The 26,066-nt window shown below is 54.3% G+C and overlaps 1 protein-coding gene and 1 long non-coding RNA gene across 6 annotated transcripts in view; one reads left to right on the top strand and one right to left on the bottom strand.

The window, feature by feature from the left end:
• Positions 1-6,063, bottom strand: part of KDM8 (lysine demethylase 8) — a 29,844-nt gene extending 23,781 nt beyond the window's left edge. For all 3 annotated transcript variants that reach the window (XM_075010969.1, XM_075010970.1, XM_075010971.1), the window contains exons 1-2: positions 5,929-6,063; positions 2,933-3,537 (exon numbers count right to left, since the gene is read on the bottom strand). In XM_075010969.1, the coding sequence (XP_074867070.1) occupies positions 2,933-3,466 (534 nt within the window). In that variant the 5' untranslated portion in view covers positions 3,467-3,537; positions 5,929-6,063. The remainder of the gene's footprint in view (positions 1-2,932; positions 3,538-5,928) is intronic.
• Positions 6,064-6,186: 123 nt separating this feature from the next.
• LOC142021660 (uncharacterized) lies at positions 6,187-25,255 on the top strand. Of its 3 annotated transcripts, XR_012647735.1 has the most exons (6): positions 6,187-6,452; positions 20,253-20,488; positions 21,326-21,533; positions 21,678-21,778; positions 22,156-22,205; positions 25,100-25,255. It is a non-coding gene; the product is annotated as an uncharacterized LOC142021660 (long non-coding RNA). The 3 variants fall into 3 exon arrangements; XR_012647737.1 differs by lacking the exons at positions 22,156-22,205; positions 25,100-25,255 and having other exon boundaries at positions 21,678-22,139; XR_012647736.1 differs by lacking the exons at positions 22,156-22,205; positions 25,100-25,255 and having other exon boundaries at positions 21,326-22,139.
• The last annotated feature ends 811 nt before the right edge of the window (positions 25,256-26,066 follow it).

The following is a 26,066-nucleotide window of genomic DNA, read 5'->3' as shown; positions in this document are numbered from 1 at the left end:
AGGCAGATAAAGGAGGAGCTACTGTCATCATGGACAGGTCTGACTACCAGAAGGAGGCTTCCAGACAACTCTGCAATACCAGATTTTACAGGCTACTTTCCTCAGACCCCACCGAGGAATACACTAAAAAAACTACACCGTCTGCTCAGGACACTCCCTACACAAGCACAAGAACAGATCTACACCAACACAACTCTAGAGCCTCTTCCAGGGTTATCCTACTTATTACCCAAGATCCACAAGCCTGGAAATCCTGGACGCCCCATCATCTCCGGTATTGGCACTCTCACTGAAGGACTGTCTGGTTATGTGGACTCTCTCCTCAGACCCTATGTCACCAACACCCCCAGCTACCTCCGCGACACCAGTGACTTCCTGAGAAGACTGCAATACGTTGGTGACCTACCAGAAAACACTATCCTAGCAACCATGGATGTAGAGGCTCTGTATACCAACATCCCACACAAAGATGGAATAAATGCTGTCCGGAACAGTATCCCTGATGATGCTACAGCACATCTGGCGGCTGAGCTCTACAACTTTATACTCACACACAACTATTTCAGATTTGGTGACAATATATACCTTCAAATCAGTGGCACAGCTATGGGTACCCGCTTGGCCCCTCAATATGCCAATATTTTGATGGCTGACCTGGAACAGCGCTTCCTCAACTCTCGTCCACTAACACCTCGGCTCTATTTACGCTACACTGACGACATCTTCATCATCTGGACCCATGGGAAGGAGACTCTGGAGGAACTCCACTGGGACTTCAACAACTTCCACCCCAACATCAAGCTCAGCCTGGACCAATCTACACAGGAGATCCACTTCCTTGACACTACCGTGCTTATACACAATGGACACATCAGTACCACCCTGTACCGTAAACCCACTGACCGCTACGCCTACCTTCATGCCTCCAGCTTCCATCCCAGACACACCACACGATCCATTGTTTACAGCCAAGCACTTAGATATAACCGCATTTGTTCCAACCCCTCCGACAGAGACAAACACCTACAGGATCTGCACCAAGCATTCTTGAGACTGCAATACCCACCTGAGGAAGTGAGAAAAATCAACAGAGCCAGACGTGTGCCGCGAAGCCTCCTACTACAGGACAAGCCCAAGAGAGAAACCAACAGAACACCACTAGCCATCACCTACAGTCCTCAGCTAAAACCTCTACAGCACATCATCAGGGATCTACAACCCATCCTGGACAATGATCCCCCACTTTCACAGGCCTTGGGAGGCAGACCTATCATTACTCACAGACAACCTGCCAACCTAAAACAAATCCTAACAAGCAACTATACACCGCACCACAGTCACTCTATCTCAGGGACCCATCCATGCAACAAGCCTCGTTGCCAGCTCTGCCCACATATATACACCAGCAACATCATTACAGGACCTAACCGGATCAGCCACACCATCGTGGGCTCATTCAGCTGCACATCTACCAATGTAATTTATGCCATCATGTGCCAGCAATGCCCCTCTGCCATATACATTGGACAAACTGGACAGTCTCTACGTAAAAGAATAAATGCACACAAATCAGACATCAGAAATGGCAATATACAAAAACCCATAGGAGAGCACTTCAATCTCCCAGGACACACAGTAACAGATTTAAAAGTAGCTATCCTGCAGCAAAGAAAATTCAAGAACAGACTCCAAAGAGAAATTTCTGAGCTACAATTCATCTGCAAATTCAATACCCTCAGCTCAGGATTAAACAAAGACTGTGAATGGCTGGCTAAATACAAAAGCAGCTTCCCCTCTGTTGGAGTTCACACCTCCAGATCTACTGATGACAATACAACTCAGCCTGCCTGACTGAGCTAACCTCGTTATCCCCAGCCTTGCTCTGGCCTATTTATACCTGGCCTTGCAGATTTCCAGGACCAGCATCTGAAGAAGTGAGTTAACTCACAAAAGCTCATGCTCTAAACTTTTCTGTTAGTCTATAAGGTGCCACAGGACCCTTCATTGATGCCCCAAAATATGTTAGCCTATAAAGTGCTACAAGACTTCTTGTTGTTCATAAAAACCACTAATATCCAGCTCTATCTTTTAACAGATGGGGAGTACTAGTCAAACCAGACTTATAACTATAGGGCCAAGGCACTCAGCTAGCTAGTTCAACCCATATCCCTCCCTTTCTGCTTTACAATGCTTTAAACAAGGGAGCCCTGTGTAAGTCATGTCTCATGCAGTTATGATGACTGCCCTCTTCCCCACAATGACTTGGAGCATTGGTGAGATTTCACAATTCTTATACTGAGTGTTAGCATAACTTGTGATTTTACAACATGTTTACAACAGACAAAATCTCATTGCCTCCTTGCTACCCATCAGTCTTTGCCTGCAAGGTATCACATATGCGCACCTTTGCATTCTCATGCAAATGATCTCTGGGGGAAGACATTCCTCCCAGCCTTCAGCAGCACTGAGTTCCTGCTGGCACATTCCTTACGATCATTTGACTGAGATCCTTGAAAGGACGGTGCCATAAAAGTGAAAGAGAGACCTCCTATTAATTGGGAAACCAAAGGATGATAGAAGCAAAAATGTACCTACAAAAATGGGACAGAATAACTATATTTGAATATGCAAATGAACTAAAAAAAAACAGGATCAGAAGTTTCATCTGTCCAGAAACTCAAAAACAAACAAAAAAAAGAATAGTATATAAAAGCATTATCATCTGTCTCTGGAAAGCTTATCTGATTTGTGCTGCCTAAGAGTTCTGCTTTTACTCCAAGAATCGGAGACGACCAGTTAAATGATTTGCCTGCCAAGATCAGTGACTCCTTGTCCCAACCTGGATTTTGGGATCCAGTTATTTCCTGGATTTACTAGTTCCTATTCTCTCTGTATGTAACAGCCTGGTGGACAAGAAATTGAGCGCACCTACCTTTCTACATGACTCTGTGTCCTCTTCAGCAGACCTTTTCCCACACATCAGATGCCTCTGAAGAACATTAATTATCTTAACCAGGATGTTATCCAATATGGTTGCTCCCATAAGCAGTCCCATGTCACACACCTGAATTATATCTGCTATGGCATCTTGCTTACTGCACATACACAGCACTTTAAAAAGGCAGCCATAAGAATAGACTCGCCGCCAGTCCTTGTCCACATCTCTCCAAGTTCCAATATTAAGCTTTTCCCAAGAATAATCTATTATTATTTCACTGACTTGAAAGCAGGTTTCCCTTGTGTTTCCAGAGCAGAAACCTTCAGCTCCATAGAGCAGGGCTCTAGCTTGCTGGAGCAGTGAAATGACACTTTGCTCTACCTTCTCGCTGAAGTCCAATTTCAGTTCTTCCTTAGTGTTGGGCAGCAACACCCTGATGTCTTCCCACACAGCATTCTCTGATGGGTCCTGATTTGCAGCAACGCTGGAGCTTGTGGCTAGGCCCCCAGGTGAGCTGGGCTGGGACATGACACCCCCAGGGACCTACCACTACTATTGGACAGCTGTAATTAGAACCTGGTTCTTCTGCCCCACAGCTCCTGTAAGCAAACACAAATGTCACCAGAACCACCAGAGGAGCCCAATGTGAAACAGGGGCATGCAAAATGCCACACTGATCATGCCCCAGCGCCATGCACCTTCTTGCCCAAAGAACAACCCTCCTGGCCCCATGGATCCCTCCTGTCAAAGTGTCCAACCCCCATGCACCCTCCTGGGCCCATGCACCCCTCCTGCTGAGTGTCCAACCCCCATGCACCCTTCTGGGCCCATGCACCCCTCCTGCTGAGTGTCCAACCCCCATGCACCCTTCTGGGCCCATGCACCCCTCCAGCTGAGTGTCCAACCCCCATGCACCCCTTCTGGGCCCATGCACCCCTCCTGCTGAGTGTTCAACCCCCATGCACCCTCCTGTGCCCATGCACCCCTCCTGCTGCGTGTCCAACCCCCATGCACACCTCCTGGACCCATTCACCCCTCCTGCTGAGTGTCCAACCCCCATGTCCCTCCTGGACCCATTCACCCCTCCTGCTGAGTGTCCAACCCCCACGCCCCCCTCCTGGGCCCATTCACCCCTCCTGCTGAGTGTCCAACCCCAACACATCCCTCCTGGGCCCATGCACCCCTCCTGCTGAGTGTCCAACCCCCATGCACCCTCCTGGGCCCACGCACCCCTCCTGCTGAGTGTCCAACCCACATGCACCCTCCTGGGCCCACGCACCCCTCCCGCTGACTGTCCAACCCCCATTCACCCTCCTGGGCCCACGCACCCCTCCCGCTGAGTGTCCAACCCCCATGCACCCTCCTGGGCCCACGCACCCCTCCTGCTGAGTGTCCAACCCCCATGCACCCCTCCAGCTGAGTGTCCAACCCCCATGCACCCTCCTGGGCCCATGCACCCCTCCAGCTGAGTGTCCAACCCCCATGCATCCTCCTGGGCCCATGTACCACTCCTGCTGAGTGTCCAACCCCCATGCAACCCTCCCGCTGAGAGTCCAACCCCCATGCACCCTCCTGGGCCAATGCACCCCTCCTGCTGAGTGTCCAACCCTCATGCACCCTCCTGGGCCCATGCACCCCTTTTGCTGAGTGTCCAACCCCCACGCACCCCTCCTGGGCCAATACACCCCTCCTGCTGAGTGTCCAACCCCCATGTACCTCCTGGGCCCAGGCACCCCTCCCGCTGAGTGCCCAAGCCCCATGCACCCTCCTGGGCCCACGCACCCCTCCTACTGAGTGTCCAACCCCCACGCACCCTCCTGGGCCCAGGCACCCCTCCTGCTGAGTGCCCAACCCCCACGCACCCTCCTGGGCCCACGCACCCCTCCTGCTGAGTGTCCAACCCCCACGCACCCTCCTGGGCCCAGGCACCCCTCCCGCTGACTGTCCAACCCCCATTCACCCTCCTGGGCCCACGCACCCCTCCCGCTGAGTGTCCAACCCCCATGCACCCTCCTGGGCCCACGCACCCCTCCCGCTGAGTGTCCAACCCACATGCATCCTCCTGGGCCCACGCACCCCTCCCGCTGAGTGTCCAACCCACATGCATCCTCCTGGGCCCACGCACCCCTCCCGCTGAGTGCCCAACCCCCATGCATCCTCCTGGGCCCACGCACCCCTCCTGCTGAGTGCCCAACCCCCATGCATCCTCCTGGGCCCACGCACCCCTCCTGCTGAGTGTCCAACCCCCATGCATCCTCCTGGGCCCATGCACACCTCCCGCTGAGTGTCCAACCCCCATGCACCCTCCTGGGCCCATGCACCCCTCCCGCTGAGTGTCCAACCCTCATGCACCCTCCTGGGCCCATGCACCCCTCCTGCTGAGTGTCCAACCCCCATGCATCCTCCTGGGCCCACGCACCCCTCCTGCTGAGTGTCCAACCCCCATGCACCCTCCTGGGCCCATGCACCCCTCCCGCTGAGTGTCCAACCCCCATGCACCCTCCTGGGCCCACGCACCCCTCCCGCTGAGTGTCCAACCCACATGCATCCTCCTGGGCCCACGCACCCCTCCCGCTGAGTGTCCAACCCACATGCATCCTCCTGGGCCCACGCACCCCTCCCGCTGAGTGCCCAACCCCCATGCATCCTCCTGGGCCCACGCACCCCTCCTGCTGAGTGCCCAACCCCCATGCATCCTCCTGGGCCCACGCACCCCTCCTGCTGAGTGTCCAACCCCCATGCATCCTCCTGGGCCCATGCACACCTCCCGCTGAGTGTCCAACCCCCATGCACCCTCCTGGGCCCATGCACCCCTCCCGCTGAGTGTCCAACCCTCATGCACCCTCCTGGGCCCATGCACCCCTCCTGCTGAGTGTCCAACCCCCATGCACCCTCCTGGGCCCACGCACCCCTCCCGCTGAGTGTCCAACCCCCATGCACCCTCCTGGGCCCACGCACCCCTCCCGCTGAGTGTCCCCCCCGCCCAGCACCTGTGCACGCCTCCTGCGGAAAGCCCCTGGCCCAACGGCGGCCCCGCGCGCAGCCCCGGAGTGCAGCGACCGCCCTCGCGCCTCTCAACAGCGCCGCCTGTCACAGCCCAGCCGCCCGCGCGCCTCCGCGAGACGCCTTCCGCCTCGACTGCGCCTGCGCAGCCCCGCCCCCACCCCACCCGCGCGAGCGCGGCACGGCCGTGGCTCCGCCCCTGCGGCCTGTCACTGGCTCCACCCACCGACCGCGCGTCGGTCCAAGCTCGGGGCGGGGCTGTGGGAGCGAAGGACACGTAGGTGGGGGAGGGGCGGCTCCGCCAAGCCCCGGCGAGCCGGGAAGGACCCGGCAGCCACCGCCCCGGCGCCGGAGTCCGGGACAGCGGCGGGGAGGCGTCGGGCGGACACGGTGCCCGGCCCGCGCGGCTCGGGGAAGGGACCTGCGCGCTGCGCCGCCAGCCGCGGGGACCACCGAGGGGACAGTCAGTCCCGTCCCAACGGCCCCCGGGGCGCCACGTCCGGGAACCCGAGTGCGGAGCGGGTTGAGGGGTGGAGCGGGGCGGGGTCCATAGGGCAGTGGATGTGCTGGGGGGGGGGTGGGGCGGAGCGCTGCGCAGGGCGGGGTCCATAGGGCAGTGGATGTGCTGGGGGGGTGAGGGCGGGGTGGAGCGCTGCGCAGGGCGGGGTCCATAGGGCAGTGGATGTGCTGGGGGGGTGAGGGCGGGGTGGAGCGCTGCGCAGGGCGGGGTCCATAGGGCAGTGGATGTGCTGGGGGGGGGTGAGGGCGGGGCGGAGCGCTGCGCAGGGCGGGGTCCATAGGGCAGTGGATGTGCTGGGGGGGGTGAGGGCGGGGTGGAGCGCTGCGCAGGGCGGGGTCCATAGGGCAGTGGATGTGGTGGTGGTGAGGGTGGGGCGGAGCGCTGCACAGGGCGGGGTCCATAGGGCAGTGGATGTGGTGGTGGTGAGGGTGGGGCGGAGCGCTGCACAGGGCGGGGTCCATAGGGCAGTGGATGTGCTGGGGGGGGTGAGGGCGGGGTGGAGCGCTGCGCAGGGCGGGGTCCATAGGGCAGTGGATGTGCTGGGGGGGGGTGAGGGCGGGGCGGAGCGCTGCGCAGGGCGGGGTCCATAGGGCAGTGGATGTGCTGGGGGGGGTGAGGGCGGGGTGGAGCGCTGCGCAGGGCGGGGTCCATAGGGCAGTGGATGTGCTGGGGGGGGTGAGGGCGGGGTGGAGCGCTGCGCAGGGCGGGGTCCATAGGGCAGTGGATGTGGTGGGGGTGAGGGTGGGGTGGAGCGCTGCGCAGGGCGGGGTCCATAGGGCAGTGGATGTGCTGGGGGTGAGGGTGGGGCGGAGCGCTGCGCAGGGCGGGGTCCATAGGGCAGTGGATGTGCTGGGGGTGAGGGTGGGGCGGAGCGCTGCGCAGGGCGGGGTCCATAGGGCAGTGGATGTGGTGGTGGTGAGGGTGGGGCGGAGCGCTGCGCAGGGCGGGGTCCATAGGGCAGTGGATGTGCTGGGGGTGAGGGTGGGGCGGAGCGCTGCGCAGGGCGGGGTCCATAGGGCAGTGGATGTGGTGGTGGTGAGGGTGGGGCGGAGCGCTGCGCAGGGCGGGGTCCATAGGGCAGTGGATGTGCTGGGGGGGGTGAGGGCGGGGCGGAGCGCTGCGCAGGGCGGGGTCCATAGGGCAGTGGATGTGCTGGGGGGGGGTGAGGGCGGGGCGGAGCGCTGCGCAGGGCGGGGTCCATAGGGCAGTGGATGTGCTGGGGGGGGGTGAGGGCGGGGCGGAGCGCTGCGCAGGGCGGGGTCCATAGGGCAGTGGATGTGCTGGGAGGGGGTGAGGGCGGGGCGGAGCGCTGCGCAGGGCGGGGTCCATAGGGCAGTGGATGTGGTGGGGATGAGGGCGGGGTGGAGCGCTGCGCAGGGCGGGGTCCATAGGGCAGTGGATGTGCTGGGGGGGGTGAGGGCGGGGTGGAGCGCTGCGCAGGGCGGGGTCCATAGGGCAGTGGATGTGCTGGGGGGGGGTGAGGGCAGGGCGGAGCGCTGCGCAGGGCGGGGTCCATAGGGCAGTGGATGTGCTGGGGGGGTGAGGGTGGGGTGGAGGGCTGCACAGGGCGGGGTCCATAGGGCAGTGGGTGTGCTGGGGGGGGTGAGGGCGGGGCGGAGCGCTGCACAGGGCGGGGTCCATAGGGCAGTGGATGTGGTGGGGGTGAGGGCGGGGCGGAGCGCTGTGCAGGGTGGGGTCCATAGGGCAGTGGATGTGCTGGGGGGGGTGAGGGCGGGGCGGAGCGCTGCACAGGGCGGGGTCCATAGGGCAGTGGATGTGCTGGGGGGGGGTGAGGGCGGGGTGGAGCGCTGCGCAGGGTGGGGTCCATAGGGCAGTGGATGTGCTGGGGGGGGGGTGAGGGCGGGGCGGAGCGCTGCACAGGGCGGGGTCCATAGGGCAGTGGATGTGCTGGGGGGGTGAGGGTGGGGTGGAGGGCTGCGCAGGGCGGGGTCCATAGGGCAGTGGATGTGCTGGGGGGGGTGAGGGCGGGGCGGAGCGCTGCGCAGGGCGGGGTCCATAGGGCAGTGGATGTGCTGGGGGGGGTGAGGGTGGGGTGGAGCGCTGCGCAGGGCGGGGTCCATAGGGCAGTGGATGTGGTGGGGGTGAGGGCGGGGTGGAGCGCTGCGCAGGGCGGGGTCCATAGGGCAGTGGATGTGCTGGGGGGGATGAGGGCGGGGTGGAGCGCTGCGCAGGGCGGGGTCCATAGGGCAGTGGATGTGCTGGGGGGGGTGAGGGCGGGGCGGAGCGCTGCGCAGGGCGGGGTCCATAGGGCAGTGGATGTGCTGGGGGGGTGAGGGTGGGGTGGAGGGCTGCACAGGGCGGGGTCCATAGGGCAGTGGGTGTGCTGGGGGGGGTGAGGGCGGGGCGGAGCGCTGCACAGGGCGGGGTCCATAGGGCAGTGGATGTGGTGGGGGTGAGGGCGGGGCGGAGCGCTGTGCAGGGTGGGGTCCATAGGGCAGTGGATGTGCTGGGGGGGTGAGGGCGGGGCGGAGCGCTGCACAGGGCGGGGTCCATAGGGCAGTGGATGTGCTGGGGGGGGGTGAGGGCGGGGTGGAGCGCTGCGCAGGGTGGGGTCCATAGGGCAGTGGATGTGCTGGGGGGGGTGTGAGGGCGGGGCGGAGCGCTGCACAGGGCGGGGTCCATAGGGCAGTGGATGTGCTGGGGGGGTGAGGGTGGGGTGGAGGGCTGCGCAGGGCGGGGTCCATAGGGCAGTGGATGTGCTGGGGGGGGTGAGGGCGGGGCGGAGCGCTGCCCAGGGCGGGGTCCATAGGGCAGTGGATGTGCTGGGGGGGGGTGAGGGTGGGGTGGAGGGCTGCGCAGGGCGGGGTCCATAGGGCAGTGGATGTGCTGGGGGGGGGTGAGGGCGGGGTGGAGCGCTGCGCAGGGCGGGGTCCATAGGGCAGTGGATGTGCTGGGGGGGGTGAGGGCGGGGCGGAGCGCTGCCCAGGGCGGGGTCCATAGGGCAGTGGATGTGCTGGGGGGGGTGAGGGTGGGGTGGAGGGCTGCGCAGGGCGGGGTCCATAGGGCAGTGGATGTGCTGGGGGGGTGAGGGTGGGGTGGAGGGCTGCGCAGGGCGGGGTCCATAGGGCAGTGGATGTGCTGGGGGGGTGAGGGTGGGGCGGAGCGCTGCGCAGGGCGGGGTCCATAGGGCAGTGGATGTGCTGGGGGGGGTGAGGGTGGGGTGGAGGGCTGCGCAGGGCGGGGTCCATAGGGCAGTGGATGTGCTGGGGGGGGTGAGGGTGGGGTGGAGGGCTGCGCAGGGCGGGGTCCATAGGGCAGTGGATGTGCTGGGGGGGTGAGGGTGGGGCGGAGCGCTGCACAGGGCGGGGTCCATAGGGCAGTGGATGTGGTGGGGGTGAGGGCGGGGTGGAGGGCTGCGCAGGGCGGGGTCCATAGGGCAGTGGATGTGCTGGGGGGGGTGAGGGCGGGGCGGAGCGCTGCGCAGGGCGGGGTCCATAGGGCAGTGGATGTGCTGGGGGGGGTGAGGGCGGGGCGGAGCGCTGCGCAGGGTGGGGTCCATAGGGCAGTGGATGTGCTGGGGGGTGTGAGGGCAGGGTGGAGCGCTGCACAGGGCGGGGTCCATAGGGCAGTGGATGTGCTGGGGCGGGTGAGGGCGGGGCGGAGCGCTGCGCAGGGCGGGGTCCATAGGGCAGTGGATGTGCTGGGGCGGGTGAGGGCGGGGCGGAGCGCTGCGCAGGGCGGGGTCCATAGGGCAGTGGATGTGCTGGGGGGGGTGAGGGTGGGGCGGAGCGCTGCGCAGGGCGGGGTCCATAGGGCAGTGGATGTGCTGGGGGGGGTGAGGGTGGGGTGGAGCGCTGCGCAGGGCGGGGTCCATACGGCAGTGGATGTGCTGGGGGGGGTGAGGGTGGGGTGGAGCGCTGCGCAGGGCGGGGTCCATAGGGCAGTGGATGTGCTGGGGGGGGGGGTGAGGGCGGGGTGGAGCGCCGCGCAGGGCGGGGTCCATAGGGCAGTGGCTGTGCTGGGGGTGGGGGGTGAGGGCAGGGCGGAGCGCTGCGCAGGGCGGGGTCCATAGGGCAGTGGATGTGCTGGGGGGGGTGAGGGCGGGGCGGAGCGCTGCGCAGGGCGGGGTCCATAGGGCAGTGGATGTGCTGGGGGGGGGTGAGGGTGGGGCGGAGTGCTGCGCAGGGCGGGGTCCATAGGGCAGTGGATGTGCTGGGGGGGGTGAGGGCGGGGCGGAGCGCTGCGCAGGGCGGGGTCCATACGGCAGTGGATGTGCTGGGGGGGGTGAGGGCGGGGCGGAGCGCTGTGCAGGGCGGGGTCCATAGGGCAGTGGATGTGCTGGGGGGGGTGAGGGCGGGGCGGAGCGGAGCGCTGCGCAGGGCGGGGTCCATAGGGCAGTGGATGTGCTGGGGGGTGTGAGGGCGGGGCGGAGCGCTGCGCAGGGCGGGGTCCATAGGGCAGTGGATGTGGTGGGGGTGAGGGCGGGGTGGAGCGCTGCGCAGGGCGGGGTCCATAGGGTAGTGGATGTGCTGGGGGGGGGTGAGGGCGGGGTGGAGCGCTGCGCAGGGCGGGGTCCATAGGGCAGTGGATGTGCTGGGGGGGGTGAGGGCGGGGTGGAGCGCTGCGCAGGGCGGGGTCCATAGGGCAGTGGATGTGCTGGGGGGGGTGAGGGCGGGGCGGAGCGCTGCGCAGGGCGGGGTCCATAGGACAGTGGATGTGGTGGGGGTGAGGACGGGGTGGAGCGCTGCGCAGGGCGGGGTCCATAGGGCAGTGGATGTGCTGGGGGGGGGTGAGGGCAGGGTGGAGCGCTGCGCAGGGCGGGGTCCATAGGGCAGTGGATGTGGTGGGGGGGTGAGGGCGGGGCGGAGCGCTGCGCAGGGCGGGGTCCATGAGGCAGTGGATGTGCTGGGGGGGGGTGAGGGTGGGGCGGAGCGCTGCGCAGGGTGGAGTCCATAGGGCAGTGGATGTGCTGGGGGGGGGGGTGAGGGCGGGGTGGAGCGCTGCGCAGGGCGGGGTCCATAGGGCAGTGGATGTGCTGGGGGGGATGAGGGCGGGGCGGAGCGCTGCGCAGGGCGGGGTCCATAGGGCAGTGGATGTGCTGGGGGGGGGTGAGGGCGGGGTGGAGCGCTGTGCAGGGCGGGGTCCATAGGGCAGTGGATGTGCTGGGGGGGATGAGGGCGGGGCGGAGCACTGCGCAGGGCGGGGTCCATAGGGCAGTGGATGTGCTGGGGGGGTGAGGGTGGGGCGGAGCGCTGTGCAGGGGGGGGTCCATAGGGCAGTGGATGTGCTGGGGGGGGGTGAGGGCGGGGCGGAGCGCTGCGCAGGGCGGGGTCCATAGGGCAGTGGATGTGCTGGGGGGGTGAGGGTGGGGCGGAGCGCTGCGCAGGGCGGGGTCCATAGGGCAGTGGATGTGCTGGGGGGGGGGTGAGGGCGGGGCGGAGCGCTGCGCAGGGCGGGGTCCATAGGGCAGTGGATGTGCTGGGGGGGGGTGAGGGCGGGGCGGAGCGCTGCGCAGGGCGGGGTCCATAGGGCAGTGGATGTGCTGGGGGGGGTGAGGGCGGGGCGGAGCGCTGCGCAGGGCGGGGTCCATAGGGCAGTGGATGTGCTGGGAGGGGGTGAGGGTGGGGCGGAGCGCTGCGCAGGGCGTGGTCCATAGGGCAGTGGATGTGCTGGGGTGGGGGTGAGGGCGGGGTGGAGCGCTGCGCAGGGCGGGGTCCATAGGGCAGTGGATGTGCTGGGGGGGGTGAGGGCGGGGTGGAGCGCTGCGCAGGGCGGGGTCCATAGGGCAGTGGATGTGCTGGGGGGGGGTGAGGGTGGGGCGGAGCGCTGCGCAGGGCGGGGTCCATAGGGCAGTGGATGTGGTGGGGGGGGTGAGGGCGGGCTGGAGCGCTGCGCAGGGCGGGGTCCATAGGGCAGTGGATGTGGTGGGGGGGGTGAGGGCGGGGTGGAGCGCTGCGCAGGGCGGGGTCCATAGGGCAGTGGATGTGCTGGGGTGGGGTGAGGGCGGGGTGGAGCACTGTGCAGGGCGGGGTCCATAGGGCAGTGGATGTGCTGGGGGGGGTGAGGGCAGGGTGGAGCGCTGCGCAGGGCGGGGTCCATAGGGCAGTGGATGTGCTGGGGGGGTGAGGGCAGGGTGGAGCGCTGCGTAGGGCGGGGTCCATAGGGCAGTGGATGTGCTGGGGGTGGTGAGGGCGGGGTGGAGCGCTGCGCAGGGCGGGGTCCATAGGGCAGTGGATGTGCTGGGGGGGGGTGAGGGTGGGGCGGAGCGCTGCGCAGGGCGGGGTCCATAGGGCAGTGGATGTGGTGGGGGGGGTGAGGGCGGGGTGGAGCGCTGCGCAGGGCGGGGTCCATAGGGCAGTGGATGTGCTGGGGGGGGGTGAGGGCGGGGTGGAGCGCTGCACAGGGCGGGGTCCATAGGGCAGTGGATGTGCTGGGGGGGGTGAGGGCAGGGTGGAGCGCTGCGCAGGGCGGGGTCCATAGGGCAGTGGATGTGCTGGGGGTGGTGAGGGCGGGGTGGAGCGCTGCGCAGGGCGGGGTCCATAGGGCAGTGGATGTGCTGGGGGGGGGGGTGAGGGCGGGGCGGAGCACTGCGCAGGGCGGGGTCCATAGGGCAGTGGATGTGCTGGGGGGGGTGAGGGCGGGGTGGAGCGCTGTGCAGGGCGGGGTCCATAGGGCAGTGGATGTGCTGGGGGGGGGTGAGGGTGGGGCGGAGCGCTGCGCAGGGCGGGGTCCATAGGGCAGTGGATGTGGTGGGGGTCAGGGTGGGGCGGAGCGCTGCGCAGGGCAGGGTCCATAGGGCAGTGGATGTGCTGGGGGGGGTGAGGGTGGGGCGGAGCGCTGCGCAGGGTGGGGTCCATAGGGCAGTGGATGTGCTGGGGGGGGTGAGGGCGGGGCGGAACCCTGTTTAGGGCAGGGTCCATAGGGCAGTGGATGTGCTGCGGAGTGAGGGCGGGGCGGAGACCTGCGCCGGGCAGTCTCCATAGGGTAGTGGATGTGCTGGGTGGGGCGGGGTTCATAGGGGCAGTGGATGTGCTGCGGGGTGAGTGCGGAGCGGAGCCGAGCGCTGCACTGGGCCGGGTCCATAGGGCCCGCAGATGTGCTCGGCGGGGTGGTGGGAAAGGCAAGCGGTGTGGGTTCCAGCAGGCCCTGGCTAGAAACCAGGGCGGGCTGGCTGGCCAGCCAGCAGGGAGCCTGGGGCTGTGTCGCCAAGTGTCTGGGTCAGCGACAGGTCTTCCGGGGGTGGGCTGCCCATGTCGGGGTTGACACGGGGTGCTCTGGCTGGGATGTGCATCAGTAAGGGTGGGGGCAGGTTGGAGCAGGGCGAAAGGAGAGCAGTGGGAATGAGAGGGTTAGAAATGTGGTCTTTGGAGAGGTGTTGGCAGAACACTGGGGAGACATTAGCACAGCCTTCAGCTTTGGAAAGGTGGCTACGAGAAGGATGGTGCTCAGTTCTGTTAGAAGTAGAGCTGTCACTTAATCATAATCAAATCTGAAAATTAACTCAAAATAATGCTTATGAATTATTGCACTGTTAAATACTAGAATACCTGGTGCATTGTCATATCTGGAGCAGTGGGTAGGGAAGTTTGGGATGTGTTGGGGACACATTTTAACCCAGCCTGGCAACACCCCCCCCCCAGTTCCTTGCCTTGTCATTGCTTCCTCAGCGAGAGCTGCACCTCCTTCCCCGCTATCATTGCAGTTGGGTGGGTGGTGGTAGGGCTTGGAGCGGCAAGAGGAATCCGTGGCAGCAGTGCTTGGAGCTGCAGGTTGCTGACCACTGATCTCAACCATCCTTCACAGATGTCTGTCTATTCTTAAATATCTCCAGTTATGCAGATTCCACAACCTCTCTAGGCAATTTATTCCTATGTTTAACTACCCTGATGGGACATTTTTCCTGATGTCCAAACCTCCCTTGCTGCAGTTTAAGCCCCTTGCTTCTTGTCATAGCCTCAGAGGCTAAAAAGAACAATTTTTCTCCCTGTTCGTAGCACTCTTTTAGGTAGTAGAAAACCTCTGTCATATCCCCTCTTAGTCTTCTCTTTTCTAAACTAAACAAGCCCAGTTCTTTCACTCTTTCCTCATAGCTCATGTTGTCTAGACTGTTAATCATTCTTGTTCTTCTCTGGACCTTCTCCGATTTCTCGACATCTTATTTGAAATGTGGTGCCCAAAACCGGATACCATACTCCAGTTGAGGCCTAATCAGAACAGAGTAGAGTGAAAGAATGACTCCTGTTAACACATCAGAATCACGTTTACCTTTTTTTGCAGCAGCATCACAGTGTTGACTCATGTTTAGCTTGTGGTCCACTATGATCCCTGGATCCCTTTCTGCAGTACTCCTTGCTAGACAGTTGGTTACCATTTTGTGTGTTTGAAACTGATTATTCCTTCCTAAATGAAGTACTTTGCGTTTATCCTTATTAAACTTCATCCTGTTTACCTCAGACCATTTCTCCAGTTTGTCCAGGTCATTTTGAATTATAACCCTGTCTTTCAAAGCAGTTGTAACTCCTCCCAGCTTGATATCATCTGCAAATTTACTTAGCATAGTCTCCATCATCATCAACCATGGGCTCAGCACCTGTTGGTGTCCAATGCCACTCTCACTAATTCCTTCCATCTTTCCCTGTCCAGTGCGGAGTGGCTTAGTTTCTGTGGACTAGCTCTGCAGCAATCTACTATATCATCTACCCATTCCCTGTGGGGTTTGCATTTCCTATTTGAACCTTCCATTATGCTGAATATCAGGTTCTTGATTTTTTTTTCGTTGATCATTCATTTTGCAGGTATGTCAAAATAGCTGTAATTTCAGTTGTATATCCTTCTGTAGTAGGTTCTCTTTTTTGGTTTTATCTTCCTATGTAATTACTCGTTAGTAACCTTCTGCATCCATCCTATTCTCAGGATCTTTCTATAACAACTCCTCTTGAATGCCAATATCCTTCTCTTTGAATCTTTTATTGTCAGCCATGTCTCACATCTGTACAACATGTTGCTGAATAGACACATTTTCAAGACGCTCAGCTTCATTCCTAAGATAAGCGCTTTGCTTTTCTAGATCTTATCTGTTGCCTTCAAAGTCACTCTTGCTTTTGCTATTCTAGTCGCTATTTTCTTCTTACAGTCTAGATCAAAAGTTATTGCTCCCCAGATACATGAGCTTCTCCACATTCTATTTCGATCCCATCTACACCGATCTTCCTATTTCCTTTTCTCCAAATACCATTTGTTTTATCAATGTTCATAATCAGTCCGTACCACTTCCCTTTCTTGTGTAGCATGTGTTCCATTCTCACCAGCTTCTCTTCATCTTCTTCAATGATACCTATGTCATCCATGAAACCCAAGTTGCTGATTCTCATCCCATGCACAGATGTCCCTTCTACTTCTTCCTTGATCTTGTCCATCGCTCTCTGTAGGCGCATGATGAAGATAGTCGGCATTATGATGTCGTCTTGTCTACCTCTGCTTGTTCTAAACCAACTTCCCAACTCTGCACATTCTTACCGCTGTCTCCCCACTGTTGTTATCGTTCAACAACTGTATCAGTCTGCTATCCACTCCATACGACTCCAACACCACTCAAGTCACTTTCTGATCTATACTGTCAAATGCCTTCTGAAAATCAGTGAAGCAATTGTAGATGTTCTTGTTCTTTTGTTGAGCTATCTCTGCTATCAATCTTATTGACGATGTCTGTTGTATGGTACTTCTGTTTTTCCTGAATCCCATGTGCTCATCCACTAGATGTCCTATCTGCGTTCTCAGTCTCCATCAGTATCATCATCAGCACCTTGCCTAGATGACTTGTTAGGGCAATCGTTTTGTAGTTCTTGCACTCCATGAAAGATATTGAACAGAACTGGTCCCAAAATAGACCCCTGTGGAACCCCACTTGTTATGCCCTTCTAGCATGATTGTGAGCTATTAATAACTATTCTCTGAGAATGGTTATCCAGCCAGTTATGCATGCACCTTATAGTAGCCCCATGTAAGTTGTATTTGCCCAGTTTATTGATAAGAAGATACTGCAAGATTTCTATTAGAACACAAAATACAAAACATACAGTGATCACTTACTTTTATTAGGAAGCATTGACATGGTAAAAGATAGTCTTTTTCATTTCATATTATATAAGTACTGTAGTGCAATTTATTGCGAAATCAACTTTAAAATGAAGATTTTTTTTACATTTGTTTTATTTTTTGAGGTCAGCAGTGTAAAGCTGTAGAGTTGACAAATCCACTCAGTCCTCCACCTTGTTCAGCCAAGTACTAAAACAAACAAATTTAGTTTAGATTTGTGTGGGTGAATACTGCCTGCTTCTTATTTGCAATATCACCTGAAAGCGAGAACAGGCATTTGCATGGCAATTTTGTAGCTGTTGTTACAAGATATTTACATGCCAGATATGTTAAACATTAGTATGCCTATTCTTGCTTTGGCCACTGTTCCAGAGGACATTTCACTGCTGATGCCCATTTAAAAAAATGCATTAGTTAAATTTATGGTTGTACTGCTTGGGGGAGAATTGTATTATCTTCTGTTCTGTTTTACGCATGTATTTCATGTTATATCAGTCTCTGCTGATGACCTAGAACATGTTTGTTTTAAGACCATTTTAACAAAAACCAAAAAGAAAGTACCTATGTGAGATTTCAGGAACTGGCTATTGCACTCCATCCAACATTTAAAAAATCTAAAGTGCATTCCAAAATCTGAGTGGGATGAGGTCTGGGCCAGGCTTTCAGAAGTCTTAAAAAAAGTAACGCTTATGCAGGAACTACAGAACGTGAGCCACTGAAAAAGGTATCAGCCTTGTGCTGATGGCATCTGACTCAGATTATGGAAAAAGACATGCATCCCTTTGTTTTGGTTTGGATTGTTATTGAGCAGAACTCGTCATCAGCATGTATGCATGTTCTCTGAAATGGTGGTTGAAGAATGAGGACACATTCATTTTTACCTCAGTGGTTCTCAAACTGTGGGCCATGACTCCATTTTAATTTGGTCTCCGGTGCTGGCAAAGACCATTTGGGACCCAGGGCTCAAGCCTGAACCCCACACCCAAAGCCCAAGAGCTTCAGCCCTGGGCAGCGAGGCCCAGGTTATAGGCTTGCTGTCTGCTGCTGAAACTCTGTGGCTTAAGCTTTAGCCCTGCCATCCGCAGCAGGGAGGATCAGGCTTTGGCTACTACCCAAAGCAGTGGGACTCAAGGGTTCAACCTTCAGTCCCCATGTAGTAATTTTTATTGTCAGGAGGGGTTTGCAGTGCAATGAAGCTTGAGAACTGCTTTAGTGCATCTGGCACATAAATATCTTCTGATGCTAACTGCAAACACCTGTTCTCACTTTACTGCTAGGGAAATTGTGGACATCTGCAGTACAGCAGAAAAATGCCTCTCTGCAGAAAAAAGAAAAGATGCATTAGCATGAACTCACTCACCTCTCCTGGCGACTCAGACCTGTCTGTTCAGGCAGCCAGGGGAAAAAGTAAATCACTGGGGGGAAGTGAGTCTGGGATGCCTTGGCTACTCAAGGCTGTTAGTCCCCTCTGGGGAGGGAAGAGGGAGATAAAGTTGCCCCTTACTTGGATGGGAGAGCTATGGCTGGGTCATGCGAAGGCCCAGAATCTTCCCCTGGCTGCAGGAAGTGTGAGGGGGGAGGGGGGGATGGGCTGGGAGGGATGGGGTGGTCTGGATGCATGGGGATTGGGGAGACAGGAAGTAGCTCGCTCTACAGTGACCTCTGCCCTGGAACTTTTCTGTGTGTTCCTTCAGTATCAGTGCTTGTCTTTTACCCAGAATGCTCCCCATGAACTTCTAAACTTCCACCTTGTCAAGCCTCACACCCTGAATCAGGAGCACCTCACATTTGGATGCCAGCCTCATTGACCCCCCTACTGAACCCTCATCTGACCAAGTCCCAGTTCCCTCTAACTGAGCCCTAACCATCTTCAACCTCGCCCATTCTTTCCGGAGTCCTATTCCCCCAGCACCAAGACTCCTACATCGAGCCCCCATGCACTGATTTCATCTCTGCACCCAGACTTGCCAAACTGCCCGCACACAATTTGCACCACACAGAACTGTGGATCTCTTGAGAGAATTCTACACTGAAAAAAATAAAAATTCTGCAAATGTCTACATATTTTAATTGTCAAAATAACACATGTACAACAACAATATAATCACACCATTTGCAATTTGGTAATGCATTTTCAATTATTTGCTGACAAGTTTTTGAAATGGTGTGATTATGTTGTGGTGTTTTGACAAAATATGCAGAACTTAAAAATGTGTGCAGATTATTTCATTTTTAGGCATGTAATTCCTTTAGAAGTATCGCTTAGAATCATGGGGTTGGAAGAAACCTCAGGAGGTCATCAAGTCTAACTCTTTGGTAAAAGCAGGACCAATCCCAACTACATCAGCTGGGACTATAAGACCTCTAGCTGCCATTTCCCGAGGTAACCAATTCCAGAGCATCACCACTCTTCTAGTGAAGTAGTTAAATCCAACCTAGACCTCCGTCACTGCAATTGGAGACCATTGCTCCTCATTCTATCACCGGTCACCATTTAAAACAGCCTATATCTATCCTTTTTGGAATTCACCTTCAGGTAGTTGAAGGCTGTTATCAGATTCCCCCCTCGCTGTCTCTTCTGTAGACCAAATAAGTCCAAATCCCTCAGCATTTCCCTATAAGTAATATGCTCCATCCTCCTGCTGGATTCTGTCCGGTGTGTCCACATGCTTTTTGAATGGTGGGCCCCAGAATTGAATGCAGTACTCCAGATATGGCCTTGCCACTGCTGAATAAAGAGGAATAATCACAACCATAGATCTGATGACATGCATCCTAGTATGCTGTTAGCCTTCTTGGCTACAAGAGGACACTGTTGGCTCATAGCCAGTTTCTCATACATTGTAATCTGCTGGTCCTTTTCTGCAGCTAGGTTACAGTGGTAGGCATCCTTCAGTCTACGTAGACTATGGATTGCGCCCTTCGTAGTTCCAGGGTGCAGCTAGATGATATTGTAAATAATAAGTGAGCAGCATTACCTTCTGCAAATTGTACCTAAACTTGATTGAGCAACTGATGAATAAGAACTAGGAGTGAATGGGCTTGTAGGGTCTAAAGTTTTACATTGTTTTATTTTTTATACATAATTCTACATTTCTAAGTTCAAGTTTCATGATAAAGAGATTGCACTTCAGCATGAATGTTGGGTGAATTGAAAAATACTCTTTTACAGAGCAAGTATTTGTAATAAAGAATAAAGTGAGCACTGTACACTTTATATTGGGTTGCAATTGAAAACAATATATTTGAAAATGTAGCAAACCTACAAAATATTTTAAAAAATGGTATTCTAGTATTGTTTAGCAGCTTGATGAATTGTGCCATTAAATTTTAATTTCTCGACAGCCCTAATTAGAAGTGTTACACAGTCCTTTACAAATTACTTTTAAAAGGTTCAACTTAGTATGAAAAACAACTTATCAATTAAGATTGGTTAAAATAATAAATATTATTTTCATTTATTTTTAGGTAAAATTAAGTTTTAATGATAAATTGTGCCTAGAACTATTTGTTTTTAAACACACCACTTATATGTGCATTCTGTTTCTGAAAGCTGAAAAATTGGCCTTTGGTTTTTACAAACACAGCATAAAGGGGTTTGTAGAGGGATACTGAACACAAAACTATGATTTAGTGACAATGGGCTGTTCGGTCTTCTTCCTGAAAAGCTGAATCTGAAAAAATATATAACTGGCTTGAACCTTTTACCAATGTTTGGGTCTCATCCTGCCATAGGAGAACCTGGAGATGGATCAGAAAAAGAGGAACAGTCTATCAAGATCTCTGAAAGAGTTTTCTGCGCCCCTTTTGCTTCTATAAAGAATGGGCAGAGGTATTGGATTCCACAAGATCTACTGGGAAGATCAGCCAATGGGATCTGAGTTCCTGTCACATGGTTCCCTATCTTCCTTCTACTCACAGGCATTTGTGCTCCATTGGACAACTCTCTGAAGCATGTTCCATTGAAATAGGTATGGAATCTGTATATTTTTTGGTATCATAATCCATATATAGGAAATGGGTTAGAAAACAATATTTTTACTTTACATTTATTGCAGTCTATACACAGCTCTTTTGAAAACCAAGGGTTTGCTACATAGGCTGTATTCAGCATCTATCTCTAAAATGTGGCAATGCTCAAAAACGGTACACTGCATAGGAAGCAGGATCTTTGTATTTTAAGTAGTAGAGACATGAATTACAGCACATATTAAAGAGCAGATTTACAGTTTTCCATGATTAATCTCTTTAAATCCATCTGAAGAGAAATATATAGAGGACTGACTCAGACATAGTAGCATGTCTTGTTGGTACAGTAGCAAAATAACATTCAACTATATTTCTAACTAGAATCCCTAGATCACAGTTCATGTTGATTTCAGCTCAGTGACTGTTTGGGACACCAGCAACTGCAACAAGATGTGTTAATATGATTGAAAGAATCCCTTTTGGTTGTATGTATAGTATGGAAACTGAAATGAATGTCAACATTTGACATGTTTGGCATGAGCACAACTTGGTACTGCATAAAACAGTCAATGACATTCAGCGAGTATTGGATTGTGGGGGGTTGCAATGGAACTGGATTTAACTGGTTAAAAATGGCCCAGTCTGTAGTGTAGCTCCAAGAGTATATGCTGAAGAAATCTGTTCAGAATATAAGAATACAGAGATAGAGACACTAGTTGTGGTAGAGCATAGGATTGGGATTCATCTGCCTCATTTTGTTTTCTTTGAGATAGCTACATCATCTAGTACAATTTGTTCTAAGTATGATCCTTCCTCTTATTCGTTTGTCACTTAAACAGAATCCGAAGATGCTGAGGAAAATTTCTGAGAGAATTGTGAATCGTGATGTTGCATGTGAGAGACAGAGACACATACAGGAACTTGAAAGTGGCATAATATACAATATTTAATCTACTGAGCATCTTCCTGGATCCTCACTAGGGCTTTCAGGCATAAGACAAGCATGTGATGTTCATAGAGGACTTTTAGCATTTCAAGGGATGCCGGGTATGTTTTTTTCTTTTAATGCCTCTTGCTCTTTTTATTTCCTTCAGCTTTCTAGCTAATATGGTGATTACCAGACATATTCTTGCATTAATTTTATGCGAACTTTTCAGACTAGATTTTCATGATGCATTCTGTTACTTCCAGAATCTTTGATTATATTCTCTTAAAATTCAACATGCACAGAACTGGCCTATTTGAGTAAAGTAAAAGGAAATGAACATCTGGAGAGAGAAATAAAGGAACCGGTAAGGAAGCCTTAACTACACATAAGCTACATATACATCCATATGCAAAGTATAACCCACTAATGACAGAGACTGTAGGCCATCTTTACAGGATGCGGAGGAGGGGTATCTCTACCATGTAAAGCAGTGGCCTGAAAAAGTCTGGAGATCATTGTGGATAGTCAGCAAAACATGAACTCAGTGTGATGCTGTGTCAGAAAGAGCTAATGTGATCTTGTCATGCATAAACAAGAGACTGTCGAGCACAAGTAGATTACACTCATCCCTTGCTATACGAGCACAATTGGTTCCCAACTTTCTGCTTGTAGGCAAAAACTTGTAAGAGGGATACTAAATTCCTATTAAATTACATGTAAAAGTTTCTGATTGGTTCCTAGGGCTTCCAACTCGGGGAAGAAGGGGCAGCAAGTGATGCTGCTTTTGAAAGGTAAGTGAACCTTGGGTTGGGGAGGGTTAAAGACTGGGGGTAGTTTGGGGCTGTGAGCAGGAGGGTGGGTTAAAATCTGGTGGTGGGTTGGGTCTGGGGGGGTGGGGGTCAGGCTGGCATGGTTTGAGGCTGATGGGGTGCACAGGTGGCTGGGGGGGGGTCTGGCAGTGGGATAGTCAGGCTGCGGGGCCATGGGGGAGTCCAGGCAGCAGAGGGGTCAGGCTGCTGTGCTTTGGGGCTGCAGGGTCATGGGGCTGTCAGGCTGTGGGGGGTACAGGTGGCAGGGGGGTCAGGCCACAGGGCCAGCAGGGGCATTAGTCTGCCACAGTTTGGGGCCACGAGGATCAGGCTGTGGGACTGTGGGGGGTGCAGGGGGTCTGGCTGCTGCTGTTTGGAGCTGCAAGGTTGGGGAGGGGAGGTCAGGCTGCAGGGCCGTGGAGCTTTCAGGCTTCCTTGGTGCAGGGCGCAGGGCTGGCATGGGGGGGTCTGGCTGCGGGGCTAGCAGAGGAGGGATGAGGCTGCAGTGGGTTGGGGCTACAGGGCTGGTGAGGGGTCAGACTACAGGGGGTTGGAGCTGCAGTGAGGGGGTTATGCTGATATTAGCTGGGGGAGTTGACTCATCGAGTGGACTAAGGGAGGTATATATGTCCCTCATTTATGCGAGTACTCGTAAATGAAGTACTTGTTTAATGAGGGATAAGTGTATATTACCTCTGTTTGGAACTGCTGCAACACGGAATACTGTGTCTAGTTGTAGTGTCCATGGTTGAAGAACAATGTTAATACATTAGAGAGTGTTCAAGGAACACTAGTAATTAAAGGATTGGAAAACATGCCTTAATACAGTGATTGACTCAAGGAGATCAACTTATATCAGTTACAAAGAGAAGGCTAAGGGGTAATTGATAACGTGATTAGTAGTGATGGGATAGAAAGATGATATAAGGAAGGTGGCTTTGTATTTTGAAAATGGGTGAATATTTTGAGTGCTGAAAGGCTTAGATATTTTTGAATTGTAGACTGTCTCATGCAGCAATGATGCAAAGTCTACCAGGAACCTTACTATGCTAATCTAATTAACATGGGGGATGTACCAGTATAAAAGTCGAAGGCTACAATTACACTAGGGCACTCTGTCAACAGAAGTCACTGTTGGGAGAATTTTTCCAACAAAACTTCTGTTGACAGAGTATGGCCACACACAAAAGCCAATCAGGAGAGTGCTCAGTTCTGTCGACAAAACAGCTGGACTACCCGGCTGCTCTCTCAACAAAAGAGGTACCCAGAAGCACAGCAGAGAGGACTGCTCATTGTGGTGGATGCCCTGTCCATTGAGAGAGGGCACTCCTCAGAGTGTCCACACAGCTTTTTTGTTGACAGAATCTGCCAGCAGAAGTTCTGTGTTTTGTACAGATAATGTAGGTAAAATGCATTTTGTGTGTGCACACTCCACGAGTTTTGTTGGCAAAACTTGATGATGTAACCATAGCCTTATTTATATAAATAAATACCCCTGTCAAGTAGGAGCAATCCCAGGTTGATAAAGGGGACCCAAATCCTGAGTTGCATGCCTCTGCTTACATGCTAATCCCTTTCTTCTTAACAGTTGAACAACATACTTTATTTATAGGTATGGCCATCAGGTAGTACTAGGAATGAACCCAGAAAAAGATCCCTCATTCTCTTTGTCAACAAGCTCATGCCATCACAAATTTTTCATTAAAATGCTATGCCCCAACAACTCTTTAGAATCACCTTCTTGTTTTATTCTCTTTGCTTACTTGCGAGCCAGCTTTCCCGTCAATCACTCACCCTCCTGCTCTACCTTAACTGCCTTTCTATCCATCTGTAAAATTGAATGCAAAGTCGATCTGTTTTCATTATGCTGTAGATTTGGTTCAGTTGCTTGTTCTGGTGGTCCATTCTTGGTTTTCTCTATCCCTTTCTCTGTCATGATTGGAGCTTTTGCTGTTCTTATCCTGGCCCATTTATCTAGGTTCTAGAACTTGGCTGATCATTCTCAGTCAGTGAATGTTAAGTGTGTGCTGATGCTTGGAAATGAACACTTCTCTTGTAACCCCTATTTATCAATGTTTGATAATGCCAACGTACACAAATTTTGCAAACTTAACTTTGATGCTTTTTCTGATTGGTCTTGCCATTCAGATGAACCTTTAAATCCCTTGAAATGGTGAAAAAAGTAACCCTCATTCTCATTCAGTATTGTATCCCAAAATTTAAATATTCTCAGAAATCTCTCCACAAATTGCAGATTACAGAGATTTGGATTTTTTATTTCTGATTGGCAAATACCACATTTTGTACACAGTCTGTAGAAGACTATTGTGGAGTGAAAACATTGGAGAAGCTGAGAAGTTCTGTAAGTGAAGAGCCAGTTAGGCGCAGATGTAAACTTTGATTAAAGTATTGATGCAATGGGTATCAATGAGAAAAAGGGTAAGTATGTACTATGCCACAGTGGATGTACATTGGATGGGGATTTACTGATAGTAAATGGTTATATTGTGGCACAATGAGTTGAATAGTGAAATATCCTGACATATCAATGTACTTGACTAAGTCTTTTTCAGTTAAATATTATTAAAGCAGATTTTTAGGCATATGTTTTGATTTGGTCTAACGTATTTGCTCCTTGGTTTAGAAGTAACATTATTAACAGCTTGCAGTCTTGTCCTACAGCTAATAAGCTGGTTGAAAGTGACATTGGTGGACGCAAATGTATTTGTGACTGCTGAGTCATAAAGCCTTATAATCTGATAGTGAATTGCAATGTTTGCCCTATCCAACTGTTAGCTATATTGCGGGCATCTTGTAGTGGATCCATGAGAATGAATTCTTATCTGGAGCAGTGGTTCCCAATCTTTTCCATACAGGGACCCATTTTGACTGTTCAGGAAGACGTGGTGACCCAAGGCAATTGAAAAATGGGGGGAGAGGAGGGAAGAGGAGCAGTGCGGTAACTAGCTAATTTTGTACCTGAGGCAAGAATATAAAATTGTGCCCCCTCATGTTTATATATTCATAGGAGTTTTTTCATAGAAAAAGGGAAAATACATTAATAATAATAAAATAACACTATTTATTTCAGTTTATTATTATAGTTGATCTGAGTTGTGGTGGGGGTAAAGACCCTCATCCCCAAACTGCTCCCCTGCTACTTCCCCAGCTTAAACCCCACACTCAGAGGCTGGAGAGGCTGGCGGGATTGGGGGTCTGGAGAGTCACACAAAGGCTGGGAGGTCACACTCAGAGGCTGGGGGGAGTCACACAAAGGCTGGGAGTTCACACTTGGGCTGGGGGGTCTAGGAGGGTCACACTCAGAGGCCGGAGGGGCTGGTGAGAGTCACACTCAGGCTGGAGGGGCTGGGTGAGTCACTCTCAGAGGCTGGGGGAGGTACAAACAAATGAAAACTGACAAATCAGCTACATACAACAGAAGGGGGGACAACACAGGGAAGGGTGGGTGAGGGAATTATTACTGCAAGACTCTATTAAGTTGCTTGCCTGGGATGGCTAGAAATATCAAAGGTGGTGATGCTGTCTTTGTGATGTGTAATTGCTTCTCTGTTGATAGAGCTGGTGGATGTGGCAGCTCGAAGGAGCTGCAAATGGCTTCTTTAAGATCCACATGCAACTCCAAGCTGCTGGTGACCCTTAACAAATCTAATCATGACCCATGTTTGGGTCCCAACCTATAAGTTGAGAATCTCTGATCTCGAGTTTTTCACATATGTCACTGATGCCAATTCAGCCCATGTTACCAGTGAACAACCATTTGAGGATTGCTTGGTGGGCTGTGGAAATGAATTGTGGGACACTCAGTTTCTTGCAGCAGTGCCA

The sequence above is a fragment of the Carettochelys insculpta genome, chromosome 16 (genome assembly GCF_033958435.1).
Source record: "Carettochelys insculpta isolate YL-2023 chromosome 16, ASM3395843v1, whole genome shotgun sequence".
In the NCBI taxonomy this organism is placed as follows: Eukaryota; Metazoa; Chordata; order Testudines; family Carettochelyidae; genus Carettochelys; species Carettochelys insculpta.
The sequence above is the reverse complement of the archived record's forward strand: the minus strand, read 5'-3'. Positions and strand labels throughout refer to the sequence as shown.